Raw genomic sequence first — 17,761 nt, forward strand, 5'->3', positions numbered from 1 at the left:
GCTTCAAGGGAGGGTTTTTGGCACTTCAAAGTCTGTTCCCTGAGCACTTTGTGCCATTTTTTTTATTTTATAGTTATCCCCAGAAAGCCCAGTCAAGGCTCAGGGCTCCATCGTGCTAGGTGCTGTGCAAGCAGGGGCAGGCTGAAATCCCAGGCCTTGCGGAAACCCATGGAAAAAAAGTCTCCCCAAGTTCAGGGTTTTATTCCAGGTCCTGCCTAGGGCGAGCCGATAACGAAATCTTTCTGTCACCTGGCGCTCAGATGTCTGTGATCCTGCACGGACTCGCTGCTGTGTGTGCTGTGCTTGCTAGTAAGAGCTTGCAAAATCAGAGTTTATTTTAAGCCTTTATTAAAAAGGGGGGAAAAAAAAAGAAAAAGGAGAAAAGGCAAAGCAGCGCACCCAAGTTTCTCCTGCGGGAATACTAATGCACATACTATTTCTAGAACGTGCAAGTCCTCTGCTCATTCACAGGAGTCAGCCTGGTGTGATAAGAGTTCCACCCACGTTGCCTCCGCCTGATTGAGACTATCAAGACGGTGTCGGAAAGCACCCCGTGCGATCTGCCGTTATATAATGCAGCCCAGCTCCGGGGAACTGGCAGAGTTTTGGAATTTGTGTTTGGTCCTAATGTTCTATAATGTTGGCAAGTGAGATTCCTGCTCTGAGTGAGCGACAGTTGGAGCTTTGAAGCAGGAACATTTGCCCACCAAAGTTGCTGAACTCACCCACTGCCAAGTCTGTCACTAAATTAGCAGATAGGCAGGGACAGCAGTACGTGGCATGAACTGTGTCGCGCTCCTTTGCACCTTCAGGTCCCACTCCTGGGTGCCTGCCTCTGAGATGGAGGAAGGCCACACTTCTCAATGCTAGTTTTATATCCCTTCCTACAGCAACCTCTAAGAATCTCTGGTGCTTGAATGTAGGGAGGACCACGCTGTTTCTCAGGCAGAGAGCTGAGGTATGAGGAAAGGGACGGATACATTTTGGCAGATTTAAATTTTAGACTGATTTTTACAGCATGAATGTTCTCAGCTGGGCACTGTGTCCTGCTGCTGCAGGTTACTGCCATTGCTGTGGGACAGGGATGGGTGCTCACCTCTGCTCTCAGCTGCTCCAGGGCATGAGCTGGTGTCTTCAGGGTTCACATGAGACAGCCTGAGTTGGGATGGGCACTCAGCTAATAAGACAGACCCTTCTCTAAGGTTAGCTTCCCCTTGGAGGCAGCCTGAAACCCACCATGGCTGATTTCAGCCTGTGCCCCAGAATTTGCTGAGATGTAGGGCCACAATTCCTCCAGCTGACTTTGCTCTGGGGCTAGGAGTCCATAGCCAAAGAGCAGCTGGTAACATGGCCAGGGTGACAGCAGCTCCAAACGCTGCAGCACGATGCGAGGCATCCCCTGCATTTCGGGCAAAGAACGGAGGAGCAGGAGGTGACACAAGTTTGTGTCAATCCACAGAACGTGATCACTGGGTCATCTTCTGTGCTGGCCTGCGTTTGTTTTCACCTTCCCTCCCAATCTGCCAGGGTTTCTAGGTGTTACAGTCAGCATTTGGGCATTTCTCACCGTGCTCACCTGCCACACGCACTGGGTTTGTTAGTACAGCCCAGCAAGGGACAGCAGCGTGCAGAGGTACAGGGAGGGCTGGAGATGCTCGGTGTGTCACGGAGGTGCTGCGAGGGTGGAAGCAGAGACACAGGAGATGCAGCTTGTGGGGTGCAGCAGGGCAGTGATGGGGTGCATCGCCCTTGCTCCACAGCTCTCCTGGGGCGCTCTCAGCCCCAGCTGTGCCCTCTGGCCCTGTCTCTGCCGCCGGTGCCGGGGCCAGCTCAGCCCCCTGCCCCCGGACGCGCCGGGGCTGACCCCGATGCCATCATCAGCCTCTCCGGCAGCGCCGGGGGCCATCCCACCCCCCTTTCCGCGGGGTGTCGGAGCCCAGGACACCGGCGGGGGCTGCCGTGTCTCTGGGGGGGCTCAGCCCGGTCCTGCGGACGGGGGCGGCCCCGCATCCCTCCCCACAGCGCCCGGCGCTGGGCTGAGGCTGGAGCAAACTCCCTCGCAAGAGCTGTTTGTTGACCACATTCACGTTCAGAGCCCTGAAGCTAAAAGCACTTTACACCATAAAATAAAAGCACTGTCTTTTTTTCTAAAAGGTTACGTCTGGAGGCCACGCTGCTCATACTTCATACAGAAAACTACTGAAAGGGCTATGAAATCCTCTATGATTTACACTCCCTCTCAGTGCATTAGGATATAGATCTACTCGACTCTAAAAATACTGTGGAGTTTCTAACCGACGTGAATATATGTGCATTATTTCAGAAAGTCTGTTAGAAAACTTGTCAACACATTATAAAGCATAAACCAGGACTTGGCCATTAAATGCAGAGATCAGAGACAAAATGTATACGGCAGGAAGTACCGAGAAAAGTCCTTCCATTCAAAAAAAAGTCTATTAGCTAAAAGTTTACACACAATATACACCAAAAGGTTTAGAGCGAGACCGTGGACCGCAATTACAAGGCATAAATGGAATCAGTAGGGGCTTTACAGTCCCCAGCGCAGTTAACTGGGCTGCCAGAAAATAATTTTAATATTGTCATAATTTATTACCCACCGAAAGCCACATCAAGGATTGTAAATACAGTCACTTTGTGTCCACGACTGCTCGTTAAACAGCCTCGTTCCCTTCCCCTAAAAATACAATGAAATAAAAACCCACCTGCATTATTAATCTGCGGTCATGCCGTGTTAAAAATGTCTTCTCACTCCTTTTCTTTCTTGAGGTTTGTTATCTCCCTCCAATCACATGACAATGCGAAGCGCTGTGGGGTGGGGGGGGGAACAGGAACGAGGGGGAGCCAGCACTATTGCGATCAAATGCTAATATTAATAATTATCCAGCCAGGATGAAATATTATTTTTTAAGGCAGCGAGTTTCCATTTAAATCGAGGCATTTTTACGGTGCTGGAATTAAGGGCATGCTGATGGTAAGAACATCCTCGCTGCCATTCATGAAAGCATCTGTAAAATTAGCTCCTGACTGTAGGTTTTGAGATGCGGTCTGGGAAGTCACCTCTGGAATCTCAAACACGGCACGATAATGAAACAGATTTAGTTGTCACCAAGTGCTTAATTTGCTATGATTTTTAAAAAAGAAAATCAATGAAACGATGCCTGTGATTGGGAATAAGCACAGGTAGGTGTTCTGATGCAGGTTGGCTTTAGAGAGCGTAATGAATTGTAATTCAGAGGAGTGTTAACTGCGAACCGCAGAACCTTTCAGGGGTAATAAAGTCATTACTTTTTACATTGCAGCCACCTTCAAAAGCTTTATACGTGCCATTAGATATAAATCAAGCCCCATATATATATCTACATCTCCGGTACAGACACACACGCCCGCGTTTCGCGCAGGGACATGTGCACGCCTGGCACAGCCAGCCCTGCGAGCGGCGTGAGCCCAGGAGCCGCCGCTGTTGTCACCTGCGGCTGCCTCCCCCCGCCACGTCCCGCATCTGCTCCCGCACCCTGCCCGGCAGCCGCGGGGCGCATCCCCGTGCCGATGGATGAAGGAGGGGAGCAGGGGCGAGGGGGGGGCTGAGCGGCGGCGGGCGGAGCCGGGGGGCGGCTGGCGGGAAGCTGAAACCATCGCACGGCGGAGCTGCTCGGCCCCGGCCCCTGACAGCTCCGCCGGAGCGCGCTGGGGCTCGCCCCGCCAACAGGTCCCCGCCGAGCCCCGGCCCCCGCCGCCCCCTCGCTGCCCCGGGCGGCCGCGGCTCTGCCCGGCCAAGTCTCCCTCACGGCGGCGGGCAGCTCCTCGTCCCCCCGGGCTCTCGCCCGGCGCTCCGCTCCGGCTGTCCGCCGCCGTCCGGGGCACGGCTACCCCCTCGCACTCCCTTGGCAGCCGCACTTTGCCCCGCACACCCGTTCGCCTCCAGAGCTTATTTCTACCGCAACCTGATCCCTCTCGGTGGCGGCAGCGTCCGCCTCGCTCCGGGTCCTTTCGGCGAAGTTGCAGCCGCCGCCGCATCCTCCCAACTCCAGCCACTTCTCGGTGCCTGCTGCCGCCTCGCCTCCCCCCCTCTCCCGCCCTCCCCCGTTACCAGCCCGCTGCCCGCGCCGCCCCGCCGCCGGCAGCCCCGCGTTTCGCTTTCGTTCAGAGCCCGTGGCTGCGGGCAGGGCTCGGAGCGCCGCCGGGGGAGGAAGGGGGGCTCCGGGGCTGGCGGGCGCCAGCAGCCCGCGGGGAAAACTGCGAGGTCCCGCCGCCCTCCGCTCCCCCCGCGCCCAGCTCCTGCGCCTTCTCCTCCCGTGCCTGCCGCTTCCTCGCCCGCCAAACTCCGCTCGCTGCTCCCCCGCCCGCCCCGGGGCAAGGGCCGAAGTTTCACGCGGCCCGGGACGAGCCCCCGCCGCCCCCCAGCCTCCTGCGGGGCCGCCGCCGCCGTCCCCCGGGGACGGGCCGCAGCTCCCGGGAGGAGGGGACTCGGCAGCTTCGAGGGGGATGGGGGGGGGCGAGCGGGGAAGCCGGGAGCCGGATGCCCCCCCCTTGCTTTTTGGGTGGTCTCCGGTCCTACCTGGCTTCCCCCAGCTCCCCCACCTCCTCGGCACAGCCCGCGGCCAGCCTGCCCCGCAGCCCTCTCTGCCCGACTGTGCCTTCACCGATGTGTTTGCTTTTCCAGCGGGGGTGTGCGTGCGAGAGCTGCCGCTGCCTGCCTGCCTGCTCGCTTTCTCCCGCTCCTTTTCCTCCCTTCTCTCTCCCCGTGTGCGTGTTTAATTTCCCCCCCTCGCCCCTCTCCCGGGTCCCCTCTTGCACCCGCTCCTCCGCGGCCACTCGCGGCTCCGACCGCCGCCCCCTCCGCCCCCGGCCCCCCGGCTCCATTCGGCAGCGTGCGCCGGGCGGCCGGTGCACCCCCCCCGCCGCGCCCCCTCCCCTCTCCCCCCTGCGATCACTGTCCATTGGCTTGTCCTGCTCTCTTTTTCATGTCCAGCCCCTGATGAGTGTCCATTGGTGTTGCCTTCGCCTTCCCTCCTCCCCTCTCCCCGGCTTGCCCTGCCCATGTTTTGTATGTCTCTGTCCATCCAGGCTCCTGACGTTCAAGTTCGCAGGGACGTCACGTCCGCACTTGAACTTGCAGCTCAGGGGGGCTTTTGCCATTTTTTTCATCTCTCTCTCTCCTTCTCTCTCTCCCTCTCTCTCTCTCCCTCTCCCTCTCTCTCTTTTTTTTTCCTTGCACAAAAAAAAAAAAAAAGAAAAAAAAAAAAAGCCATGACTGCTATCCCACAATTCATCTTCCCTGCGCCATCTTTGTATTATTTCTAATTTATTTTGGATGTCAAAAGACATTGATGAAGATATTTTCTCTGGAGTCTCCTTCCTCTCTAACCCGTCTCTCCCGATGTGAACCGAGCGACTCACAAGCCACCGAAGCCACCAACCCACCATGTCGCGCCGCAAGCAAGGCAAACCCCAGCACTTAAGCAAACGGGAATTTTCACGTAAGTAACCCGGAGAGCAATTTATTTAATTTCCCCTTCACGGATTTAATTTTTAATTCGAGCAAGAACAAGGAGAAAAAAAAAAAAAATTAAAAGTGGGAATGAGTGAGCGAGTCGGGGAAAAAATTAACTCAGCGCCGGCTCGGGATTCTCGGCATTCCGGTTAATTTCTCCCTCTCTAATTTAATCACCTTGATGACTTTTCTTCTCTTTCTGCCCGTGCCCCTCGCCCGCCGGCGCGCACTCCGCTGCCCCGCTCCGCGCTCGCCTCCCGCTCTCCGCGCTCTTTGGCGGCAAGAGCGGCAGCTCTCGCCCGGCAGCGGGAGAGGCGCGGGCGAGGTGCGGGGCTGCCGGGGGCACAACCGGCCGAAAGTGGGAAGAAATTCCTGCGGGAGCGGCGGGCTGGACGCCGGACACCGCGGTGGCCGGGCGGGCGGGATGTGCGGGAGAGCGGAGCGCGGAGAAAGTCCGGCGGCCGGAGCCCCCCGGGCTGCCGGCGGGCTCTCCCCCTCGCCCCGCGGCGCCCTCCCGGGGGTGGGGGGGGGGGGACACAGCCGAGCCGAGCCGGGCCGCCTCCCTTTTGTTTCCGCCGCGGGGTGCGGGGTGGCCGTCCCGCCGCCCCCCGCCGCCCCGGGCCGGCGCCGTGCGGGGCTCCGCCGCCCCGACCTCGCCCCGCGCCCGCCCCGCCGCCGCTCCGGCTGGGGCTGGGGCGGGGGACGGTACCGGGCGGCGAGGGAGCCGAGCCGAGCCGCGCCGCGGCGGCTGGGATTCCCTCCTCGCCCTCGCCTCGCGTTCTCCCGCTCGCTTACTATTTTTTGGAAGATTTTCAAAAAAAAAAAAAAAAAGTGGAAGTGGATTTTGATTGGGAAAAATCTCGTGTCTGAATGTTTACAAGCACCGCGTGTGCGGGGAGCCTCCTGCCAACAAACACAGGCGAGAGCGAGCCCGGGCTGAGCACACACGCGCGCACACACACACGCACACACACACTCGCACCCTCACACCCGCGAACGGCCCCTTTCTCGCCGCCGCATTTCAACCCCAAACCAAATCCGCTCTCCCCGGGAGGGAAAAAACAAACCCCGAGCCCCACCACACCGTTCGCAACAAAAACTCTCCGGCTCCCTCCGTCCCTCCCTCCAGCCGCCACCACACACCAGGGCTAGATGCAAGATAAGCGGGAGCGCTCTTTGCACAACAAAAGGCAACTCGAGCTGGAAAGGTTTGGGGCGAGGGGGGTGGGAAGGAAGGGAGAAAAAAAAAAAATCCCCTTTTCCTCGGGGTGAGCCTGAGGGAAGGGGAAATGCTGCATGCTTTTCCTCACTCCTTCCCTCCCCCCCCCCCTTTTCTTTATTTCTTCCTTTCTCTCTCTCTCTCCCATTACTCTCGGCGGGTTTTGTTCCCTCCTAGGGATGGCAGAAAACCCAGGGCCATTTCTTCCTGCCAACCATCCCCGGCTCCCTCGGCCCTTCGCAAAACCCCCCAAACTTTCCGCCGCGATTTCTCTTCCCCCACGGCCGCCCAGACATTGCAGCCAGGTTCGCACATGGAGCGGAGGAAGCAGCGCTGGCTCTTTGCAGGCGGCAGCTCCGCCGCGGGCAGGGCCGGCCGGGGGCTCTGCCTGCCCAAAGTTTGCCCTAAAACCCGGGGGTGTCTGGGGCTCAGCCCCTCCCCCCGCCCCCAGACGTTTTTCCGCTCTTTTTCCCGCTACTTTTCGGGGAGCATTTTTAATTTTTGTTTTGTTTTTTTAATTTTTTTTTTCTTTTATTGGCGGGATGGGAATGGGGTGCAGCATCACTGGCTTGTGGGGATGGGTGCCCCCCTGGAAATGGGGTACGGGGGGTGCTCTTCCCGCTCAGCCGTAGAAGTGGGATGCGTGGAACGGGGATCGCGGCGGGAGCAGAGGAGGGGGCGGGGGGCTCCGAGCCGGCCCCCGGCGCAGCGGCGATCCCCGCGGATCCCCGCGGCTGCTGCTCGCCGAGGAACGCGCGGGCCGGCGCGGAGCGCCTTCACGTGCGGGGCGGGAGCGGCGGCCGGACGGGCCCGGGGGTCCCTCCGGAGAGAGCCGCCCCTGCCGTGGGGAGGGGGGTGTGGGTGGGCTGGGAGCTGGGGGGGAAAGGGAGGCCGGGCCGGGGGAGCGGCGCGCCGGGGATGCGGCGGCGGGGCCGGGGCCGGGGCGGCGGAGGCGGCGGGCGGGCTCCGTGCCCGCTTCGGTCGCTAGGAGGCACAGCGAGATCAAACAACCGGGCAGCCCCGCGAACTTGAACCTGGCCGGCTCCTCCGCTGCCTCCCGGCCGGCGGGAGGGGGAGGGCGCCCAGCTCCCTCCCCTCCACCCCCCCCCCACGCCCCCCCTCCTTCTTCTTCTTTGTTCTTAATTTTGCGCGGAGTTTGCTTGCTCCGGGAGGCAGCGGGGGATGCTCGCCTTCCCCCTCCCCGGGTTTCCCCTCCCTCCCCATAACGTGTTGGCGGTTCCCATTGTACCCCCAAGTCTCCCTTTCCTTGCACCGCACGATCCGAAGACACAAACTTGGGATTAAACAGCCTTTCATCCTTCTCACGGTACGGTGCGGGGAAATGCCCCAGCAGCGCATCCGCATTGCCCCGCGGGCATTTCTCCTCACCGTACTGTGGCACCCCCCCTCCCCGCCCCATCGGCCCCAGTACCTCCTTTCTCCCGGCACTCCAAAATCCATCCCGCTTTTGCCGGTGCGGTTGTTTTGGTGGCTGGGAACGGGGGGAAGAAGGGGGGAGTAGGAGGGCGAAGGGGGAAAGCTGAAAAGACATGTTGGTGGAAGGGCAATTTGCATGAAAAATAGAGACGGATGATTAGGGACCCAGGCAGGGAATTTTGATTGCCCCAGAATTAAAAGATGCATCCTGCAAATCGGAGGCAAGACCAGGTGAATTGTATTCTGGGTTTTTCTTTGTAATCCCGGTATTTTATATTATGTTCTAAAAGTAGCAGTAATAATAAAAAACATATTTTTTTTGCTGGCTCTGCCTCCATCAGGAGCCAAATGTTTTGCAGCGAACACAGTGCCAGCCGTATTTCATACATTAGTATATAATTCTTGTTAATTAGCAATAATTTACGTTAAGAGCATAGAAAATGTTGAGGTTACAGGTTTTATATCTGTACATTTGATCATCTTGTTATTTTCAAGAACTTTGCCTCCTATAAAATTAATTAGGTGAAATGTGGAGGTGTAATCAGCAACCTCTGAATTACCACTTCATTTCCTGGTTTTGATTGTAAATCAGCCCAGTCTGTACAGACTTTTAGCAAAGTCTATTTTTGTTCAGTGCCACTTTTAACTGTCTGGTGTGGAAGCAGCGGGTTACCTTCCCCTGCTAAATAATAGTGACAGCGTCAGAAAGGAATCAGGCCGCGGGAAAACATTATAATTGAGTGATGATTATGCAGAGCTCCTCGCTAAGCCAGTTGCAAGGGGAACACGGGTGGTTTTGTGTCTCTTTGCTGCGGAGAGTCGGTGAGCTCGAAGTTAGATTCGCAAAATACCTTTGTCTGCGGCGTGCAGCGAGCTACCGGTGGAATTAGTCCTGCAATAATTTACTCCCTTCGGTCCCAACGCAAGGAACGGCTTGGGGAGAAAAACGCCATGCCCGGCAATCCCGCAGAAACACCCTGCTCCTCTGCCGGCTTCCCGAGGAGCGTGAGACGCACGTTGTGCCTCCTCTCCTGTCGGTCTGCAAGTTTAGAAGAAAGCCCCAGCGATTAAGACATTGTTTTTATTAATACGAATGTAACCTTCATATTCCTGTGGTTGACCTTACGTTAAATTAGAAGTAGTACTAGAGGCAAGAAATGATGGACTGGATCCCTGTGTCCTAGTTGGAGCTGAGGTACGGCGAGGTAGTGTGCTCTTTCAATATTATTTTACGCAGCACAACTGGGAGCTACTCCAGATCTTCCTCCTCAATATTCAGCCTAGGTAGGGTTGAAATAAATTTAACCTGAGTTCACTGGATTTTTGCACTTTATCAAAATCAGTTCCAATATTGTGCAGTCAAATTAAAATCTATTTTTTGATTCTCTGTGGCTTTAAGTTCATTAAATGTGAAATTGGCAGCCAACTAAAGAAGGTCAGGCTGATTAACTGTTTAGGAGTTGTATTCTGTCTCACTTGCGTTACCTGGCAGTGTTTTGAGGTGGGTTGTATTTGTAGTACCCTCTCCTGCTCGCTGCTGTTAGCGTGCCTGTTGTGTTGCGCAGACAGAGGAACACTGACACGGTGCTGGTATTTATTTTTTTTCCCCTCGTGAAAGGCAGTGGGGATGGAGACTGCACAGAGATTGCCAAGGTATTTCTCTGCAAATGTAATGTAATAAAAAAAAAAAAAAAAAAAAAAAACAACAGAAAAGAGAGCCGAGTCTGCCTCGTTAGAGCATCCACTGACGATTCTGTGAGCAGAAATAGCCTCATAATGAAGCTTTTTGGAGCTCATTCAGAAAATTTGTCAACTTTGACAACATTAGGCAAGGTATTTTGAGTTTAAAGAAGGCGCTTCTCACTGTTGTGAGGAAATGTGGCAGCTGCTTGGCCAGGCTGATTTTTAGATGCTGAAGGCCACCAGTGCTAACATGTTCAAGATAATTTAGGCATTCGCTTATTTCAGGATTAAAAAATGCAAAATGACTGATTGCCTTATTTCCTTAAGTACTAAAAAATATCCCAGCTAATATCTCTGAGTGGACTTGGTGTTGAACTTGCTGTTTATTTGGATCCCGAGGAGTAGCTCAAAAGTGAGAGGTGCCTCCCCCCACTCCGCAGGCATTTCTGCTGCACTTGTTTTTTATCATTTCGGTTTTCTGCCTTATTTATTTATTTATTTGCCTCATACCCTCCCCTTTCTCTCCCCCCCCCTCGGGTGTATAACTCCTGCCTTTAGGATTTTTTTTAAATTGGAAGCTGCAAATGGGCCGATGGGGACAGTGACACAAATCCGTGCGTTTACGTCTGCACGTGCGTTCTGAGTGCTGCGTATCTGCCCTGCGTGTCGGTGCCTGGGTGTGTGTGCCCATGCAGGCTGGCTCTCCCCCTCTTCTCTTTTACACACATGCACACGTTACCTGCACGGCCTGTACAGGGAACGTGCAGCATCTGTGTGTATTGGAACACCTTCTGTCTGCACCGTATTTTTGAATTTTAGAAAGTGGGTCTGGCTGGTGGAAGATACACACCCATGTGTGTGAGAGTGTGTGCAGTGCTTTTAGCCTTGAATTCATGTACATAAATAATACATTCAGCAATAAAACACCATTTTCCCTTCTTGTCATACTACCAGAAGAGTTTTGCAGTGTATTCTTTCAGCCTATCCATTTAATTTTAGCACCGAATCGTTCAAGGAGTCAGAAATGTGCCCTCATGTAGGAACACGGAGACAGTTGCGGTGCTTGGCCTCCGAGTTCTGCATGCTACAGCTGCTCCTGCAGAATCTCTTCCCTGTAACTGATGAATCCCTGTCCTCAGTGCCGTGCTGACAGCCGTGTTGTATGGATTTGGTTGGGGGGGAGCAGGCAGACTCCAGAGCGGGGTGTAATATTCATGAAGAAGGGGCTCGGTGCGTTCCTCCCCCCTGCACCCGGTGCCTTTCCCCGAGAGCTCTAACCATTCTCCTTTTGTTTCTCAAACTGCAGCCGAACCTCTTGAAGCCATTCTCACTGATGACGAACCTGAACATGGCACATTGGGAGCTCCAGAAGGGGACCACGACCTCCTCACTTGTGGCCAGTGTCAGATGAACTTTCCGTTGGGGGACATTCTTATTTTTATTGAGCACAAACGGAAACAATGCAATGGCAGTCTCTGCCTAGAGAAGGCTGTGGATAAGCCACCTTCACCCTCACCAAGTGAGCTGAAAAAAGCATCCAATCCCGTGGAGGTTGGCATCCAGGTTACGCCAGAGGATGACGATTGTTTATCAACGTCATCTAGAGGAATTTGCCCTAAACAGGAACATATAGCAGGTAAATTAAAGCAAGGAGAAGTGTTTGCGAGTTGATTTCTGTTTCAGTTGCAATGTAGCATGTTGGCAGTCGTGCGCTGCCGTGTCTGTGTGTTCTGCTCGCCGTGACGGCCGGGGTGTCCATGCCCTGCCTGCCTCGGGTTAGCGGTGTTTCCTGGTGCCTGCGCAGCGGCAGGAGCAACAGGCACGTGCCGTGCCAGCCGGTGTTTCTGGCCGTATTGTTTGAGGCCACTCTCGTGATTTGCCTGCATTGTAGTCACCGTCTCCCGGTGTCGCCTGCCGGAGCGCCGTGGGAGGAGGGTTCTGAGGCTGCCGCGCGAGAAAGCGAGGAGCTTTTGAGTCTTTGGCAAAGTCAGGAGTGAAAGAGTTAACCGAGCATCCGCCAGCCTTGGTTCCATATTGGCTGTCAGCGTATGGACTGTAATTAAACACAGCCCCATGGCAAAGTGACACCACCGACCTTGACTTTAAGATGCCATTTTCGACTGGCCAGGCCAGAGTAGAGAGGGCAGTTGCTGAAGCGCACAGACATGCTTATTCGAAAAGTTTAAGGGCATGTTGGAAATTTCAAAAGGTTGGTTTGACAGGAAAGGCTGCTCTCTGCAGCCTGCCTCCTCAGCCAAATGATAAATGCTTCGCTGTGCTCTCTCTTGTCTCTGATGTGGTTTTGACAGATGTATCTTGATTTTGTTTGCGGTTTACACAACCACATGTCAGCCGTACAAATGTCCAAGGCAGAGTTCTGTTTTGTGCAACAAACAATATGAAATGTAATTTAAAAAAAGAGAAAAGGGTAAATAATTCCATTTCATAGCATAATTTAAAAAAAAAAAATAAAAATCAGGAAGCCATTGGCCATGCAGATATTTTCACAAATGGGGTTAAAAAAATAAAAGTGTGCCATGCAGAAGAAAATCCCAGAACCCTGGGAGTGTAACAAGGCACGCTCTGCTTTTAAAACCCTACTAGTAAACAAAAGTACCGCCCATTTGCAGCGAGCGTTTCAGATCACTTCGAACCACGCCAATACTGCCAGTCGAAAAAGGCGAGACCGCAGTGTATCAACCCCAACGAATGCCTGAACCAGTTTCAAACTCCCCCTCCAGTGGTGTTTGGGATGTGGCATTGCTGGTACCGCTCTTCGGGGAGCCCACAGGACTGCTCGGGGTTGTTGGAGGCGCAGTACATCATCACATGATGTGCTGGAGCTTGTCTTGGGCTTGCTTTGGCCACAAAGTTAAACCATAATAGGGCAGTAGGCACTGGGAGGTTCAGCGGGATCCTCCCGCAGCCTTCCCTGGCCTTCAAGCCGGCTGCCAAACTGTGCTGGAGAGCTGCAGTTTTGGAGGTTTTGTGGTGGCAGCAGATCCGTATCGGTGCACGGGTGTCTGCCTGCGCACGTGTCTGTGTGCAGAGCCATGTGCGTGCACACGCAGACGTCATGTCAACAAGTATGTGCTGTTTCTGCAGAGTAATCGGTCTTTCCTCGAAACGCCAATATCTCTACATTTAAGGGGAAACACGGGCTCAGCTACTGCTAAGCTACATTTTGAATGAGCCTTAACCCCCCCAATAATTCCCCACCAGACACGGATATTAAAGGTGAGGTTTCTTTCCCAGAGTGGTAGAGGGCAGTGCCCATTTCCATGTGCTGCCTGCGATCTGACGGAAAGCGAGCAGAAGTGTAGGGCATGATTAATGAAGCAGGAGCCTGGCGGAAGGGATTTGTAGTCTTCCAAGCTCTGGAGCCATACTAAATCACCAAATATGGAGGAGCGGCGGTATGATGTAACGCAGTATTTACGTACGGCGCCGCTCCGCTCAAAAGACAAAACACAGTATCTGTCAAGCAAGAATTAAACATGCTGTCATCCCTGTGGTCCCAGATAGGTCCCTGGGCTGGAGGGATGGCCACGCCAAGGAGTTCTGCAGGACGGGAACCTCCTCTGCTGAGGGCTTTGCTCTGGCACTCCTTTGGCACGGGAGGCTCAGTGAGCCAAGTCTGGCTTTCGCGTGGCGCAGGTGACGCGAAGCGAGGAGGATTTGGGCTCGCGCGCCGTCACGGGGCCGTTAATTCAGAAAGGGCCGTGGTTTTAACTGACTGTAAATGCTTCACTGAGTGGAGGAGGTGGCTGGGGACAGGGGCACAGTTGCAGGGCCTGATTCTGCTCGCTTGTATACTTAGGTGGGCTTGACTTGGGAGCAGGCTTGGTGCTGTGCAGGAGGTCCATAGAGCAAGCTGTGAGTGTGTCCTGAGTAGAGATGGAGTTGTGGTTGTCAGGAATCTTCTGCCCAAAGGTTTCTGGCTGTGGTCCCCAGCCGTACCTTTATGGGTGGACGGTCCAAGAATGTGGGTTCTCTGCACTTCCCTGGCTGGGCTGTAGCTGAGAAGCGCTGGGGTCCCATGATTCTTCCTGTTGGTTGGAAATGCAGCCTGGCTTTGGGAAAGGGAGAAGGTACACCAGGAGTTATGAGGTCTTGCAGTGTTCCTCCCCTTTGTGTTTTCATCTCCCTTTTCAGCTGGATGAGTTCAGCTCTCTCTTGTCACAAAGAAGTGTGGTGATAGCTGGAGTGACCCATTGCTCATAGCCAGTAGTTGGAGTCCGGCAGTAAAATTTCCAGTGAGGGTCTTGGAGGCTGAGCTGTGAAGTTCAGGCTTCAGGAAGATCCCTGCAAAGAACCTCAAACTCTTCTAATTCAGCTGTTTATATCTGATTTCTGTGCAAGAATGCTAAATGCAATATTTAAGTGTGTAATTAAGGGGGAAAAAAAAAAGATAGAGGCCACCTTTGGAAAAATACACAGAAGTTGGGGAAGTGATTCTTTCTGCTAAGAGACCATAAAATACATATTTTCTAGCAATATAAAAATGTTCCAAATTAGTTGCGAGGCCAGAAGAGGTGTTCCAGGTTAGCCCTGGATACAGAGGTGCTGTGGGTGAGCTCCGGGTGCAGTTTTTTCCCTGCCTGCAGTTTTGTAGTCAGTAAGTTGGGGTGCTACAGTAAAAGAGAACCTTAAGTAATGGTTAAAGGTGTACAGAGGAGGAAGGAGGCAGTGACTTATTCAAATGCAGGGAGAAATACTGTCTGTTTTAATTGTCCTTAAGCTGCTCTTCATCTTGCTGTTTTCCAGAGACAGGAATGAGGACAGGAGCATATATATTTATATATATATGTGTGTGTGTGTGCGACCTGTGCAGCAGCCGTGGGGTCCACATAGGTGCAGGCATGTGTCCATACCTGGCTCTTCCATGTGGGTGTCTGCCTGTGCACAGCTCTGCCTTGCTATAAAATTTTGAGTGATGCTGATCCAGCACTGGAGCTGAAATGCCATAAATTTAACTGAAAATTAATAGGATATGTTGTGTGGGTCCAACGAGGCAGCTTTCATCAATATGTATGTCAAAGCCTCACCACCAGATACCGGCAGCCCGTGATTTGCAGTGAGGGAGACGGCAGGGCTTTAGTTATCCGCTCTCGTATTTTACAATAGGGGGAAATATTAACTGAAGTATCTGGAGATCAGTGAATGTAAAATCGCTGTTCACTTATTGAAAAGCCGAGGAAATATTTATCGCCCGCCCGTGTCAGGTTTTGGCGGTTTGTTTGTTGAATGTATAAATCCGAGGGAATTAATGAAAGGTTGGGGTTTGGGTGAAGAAGGATCTTAAATGTTACTTGGATGCAGTTGGGGGAACACTTCAGAGTGCTGCTGTGAATTCCCCTGTATAAAGCTGAGTGTGGATCCGTGGATCTTGTATTTACTGTACAAAGAGGGGAGGAGGAAGGGAGGTCATTTTTACTGCTTGAATCCTATATTCTCAAGCTGCTCGTGACATTCAAATAAAACACGTGGGAAAATAACGTAAGAAATCCCTCTGTCTGCTGCAGTCGGGGAAAGGTGAACATCATTTTGTGCTAAATTTCAGACTGAGTCTATTTGATTATTACAGTTCTTGGGAGGTAATGTCTTTAAGCAGAAATTTTCTTGGGCTGTTATTAGTAGTTGCCATTATAATTCTATAGGTTGTGATTTTCGATTCCTTGTTTTGTTTTGTTCTGGAGACAAAATACTGCTGTCTGCACTGAATAGTTAGCATTGCATCTGGACAATAAGATGAAAGCTTAAAGATAGAGGAAGGGAAGAAGGAATGTGGGAAGATTTTGAAGTCAAATTCTGCCTGCTTTCCCCATACAAAGAAACAGAGAGAGCAGGCTGGGTAAAATATTGCAGGCAGGAAAAAATAGTGAGGGTGCAACCCAAAGGCTCCTGCTCCCGAGATTTGGAGCACTGCGTACAAGCTGTATTTGTAAATAAGACAGAGAAAGGTTGTGAACCGGCAGCTTGGCTGTTTTGTCAAAGTACAATGTCAGAGAAACTCTTTCTAAGACAAATTGTAAATAGAAGTGTCACGATGATTGCATGATTGAGCTCTAGAAGTGTCTTGCAATTGTTGGCATTGTCAGAAGACTTTTGAAAGCTTAATTAAAGGCGGTGGCCTGTGTGGCTGTGAAATTTACTTCTCGGGGGGGAAAAATGTAAAAAATGTAGGGGATCAGAAAGTTGCTGTAATGCTGCTCGCACAGGGATAGCAGAGAAGAGTCAATAGTTTCCCTGCTTTCCTCGTTGCCTTTTATAAATAACGTTTTTTGAAGAAGCAAGCACGTGACACCAGTATCATCCTTTGTACGAGGTAAAGATTGTGTTAGTTTTCCTATTCCCTGCTGTTCCAGACAGTTAATGTAAAAATGGCTCTTTATTGGAAACACAAATATGAGTTCACTTGAAGCACAGAAGCAGGGTAGAAAGTTTTCCTCTGCCTTCCAGAGGAGCATCACAGTATTGTGGTGCCCTGAAAATTTATGGTGGGTTTTTTTTTTTTGTTTCCTGCAAATCAGACCTTCTGAGAGGATGAGTAACATATTCTCTGTTCCTTCTCCTACTGCATGGGACACTGAATTGTGGAGCTAACCACGAGCAGAAGCATCACTTGCATCTGAAATGCTGGTGATTCAAGAGGCAGCCTGGCACACCTTAAGCTCCATACAGATTTTGAAAGGTGCACGTTGGCATCACGTGCCGAAAGCTTTGAAAATCATGCGCGTAATAAACGCAAGGCTCTGCGCGGAGAGCCCCAGCAACGAATGCTGGGTGACGGAAACTGAGGCAGGGAGTAAATTAAACACCTTCTAATTAGCCCGGTGGGAGAAGAAAAGTCTTCCCTAAACATTCCCATAATTTGGTAATGCCTCTTTTAAAGAGGAGGAGGCCTATTAGCATCACCCCGTTTTGTATATGCAACCCTCAGCCCACGAGCTCTTTCTTGTTTCATTCAAATAATAAAGACGATTAAAGAGGCTTGCGAGGCACCGTCAGGCAACGGGAGCAGAGCCTCCAGTTGTTTGCCTGCACGCATCCTCATTACGGGAATTTTTTTCGGACAGAATTCCCTTCAAGCTTCGGCCTGTTTTTATATCCACCAGTACGAGCTTTGTGCAATAAAAGGCGTTTAGCATCAAGCTGGACATGGCCTGGCACAGTGCCACTTGTGTTTTGTTGTGGTTTTTTTTTTTAGCTAATCGCTGAGGATCTCTCGTTACCTTTCTGCTGGTTGTGATTTTGTTCGGGTCACGATGCTGCCAGGGATGTCGCGAGTCCAAGGAAGTTGTCTTCTCCCAGTGGCAGGGATTTGAACACAGCTTCCATCCGGGAGCGCTCTGTTTTATGTGTCAGCTACTGGGGTATTGCACAAGTCCATAAAACACGGCAAGTCCATGTATTTCAATATATTAAGGCTGATGTTTGTACTGGTAGCATGGCCCTAAAATTAAGCATTGAGTGGATTTTTTTTGTTGTTTTTCCCTTGGCCTAACGAACATAATTTTGTCTCACTGTGTACACAGAGAGTAGCTCCAGCCTGACGCCTGGTGACGTTGGGCATAGCAGGTTTGGGCCCATGTAGGTAGACACCAGTACATGGATTGCTGTGATTTATGGTGTACTTTTAAGAATAACAGGCACATTAATGGACCCACAAACCACCCAAGCGGTTGGGATGATCTGATAATGAATTTCCATGAAACACAGTTCGCTCTGGAAGGCCCCCATCTTGGGTGTGCTTTGCTCTGCCAGATGTGGATCAAACTCTTGCAGGAACTGGACCAGTGGCTGTGGACTCCTCTGGATGAGCAGACCAAGTGCTCACATTATTCAAACCTTCCTGTGTTAATGCCAAATGCATTTTAAAGCCCATAAACATCCTCCCCATCTCTCTA

General features: G+C 52.5%; 1 protein-coding gene across 5 annotated transcripts in view; it reads left to right on the forward strand.

The window, feature by feature from the left end:
- Positions 1-5,065: 5,065 nt before the first annotated feature.
- Positions 5,066-17,761, forward strand: part of BCL11A (BCL11 transcription factor A) — a 71,454-nt gene continuing 58,758 nt past the window's right edge. For 4 of the 5 annotated variants that reach the window (XM_058836665.1, XM_058836668.1, XM_058836669.1 and 1 more), the window contains exons 1-2: positions 5,066-5,498; positions 11,158-11,487. In XM_058836665.1, coding sequence (XP_058692648.1) covers positions 5,444-5,498; positions 11,158-11,487 — 385 coding nt within the window. In that variant the 5' untranslated portion in view covers positions 5,066-5,443. Of the gene's footprint in view, positions 5,499-6,705; positions 6,721-11,157; positions 11,488-17,761 lie in introns of those variants that run through there. The other variant, XM_058836666.1, reaches the window with a different exon arrangement.

This window comes from Poecile atricapillus, chromosome 3 (assembly GCF_030490865.1).
Source record: "Poecile atricapillus isolate bPoeAtr1 chromosome 3, bPoeAtr1.hap1, whole genome shotgun sequence".
In the NCBI taxonomy this organism is placed as follows: Eukaryota; Metazoa; Chordata; class Aves; order Passeriformes; family Paridae; genus Poecile; species Poecile atricapillus.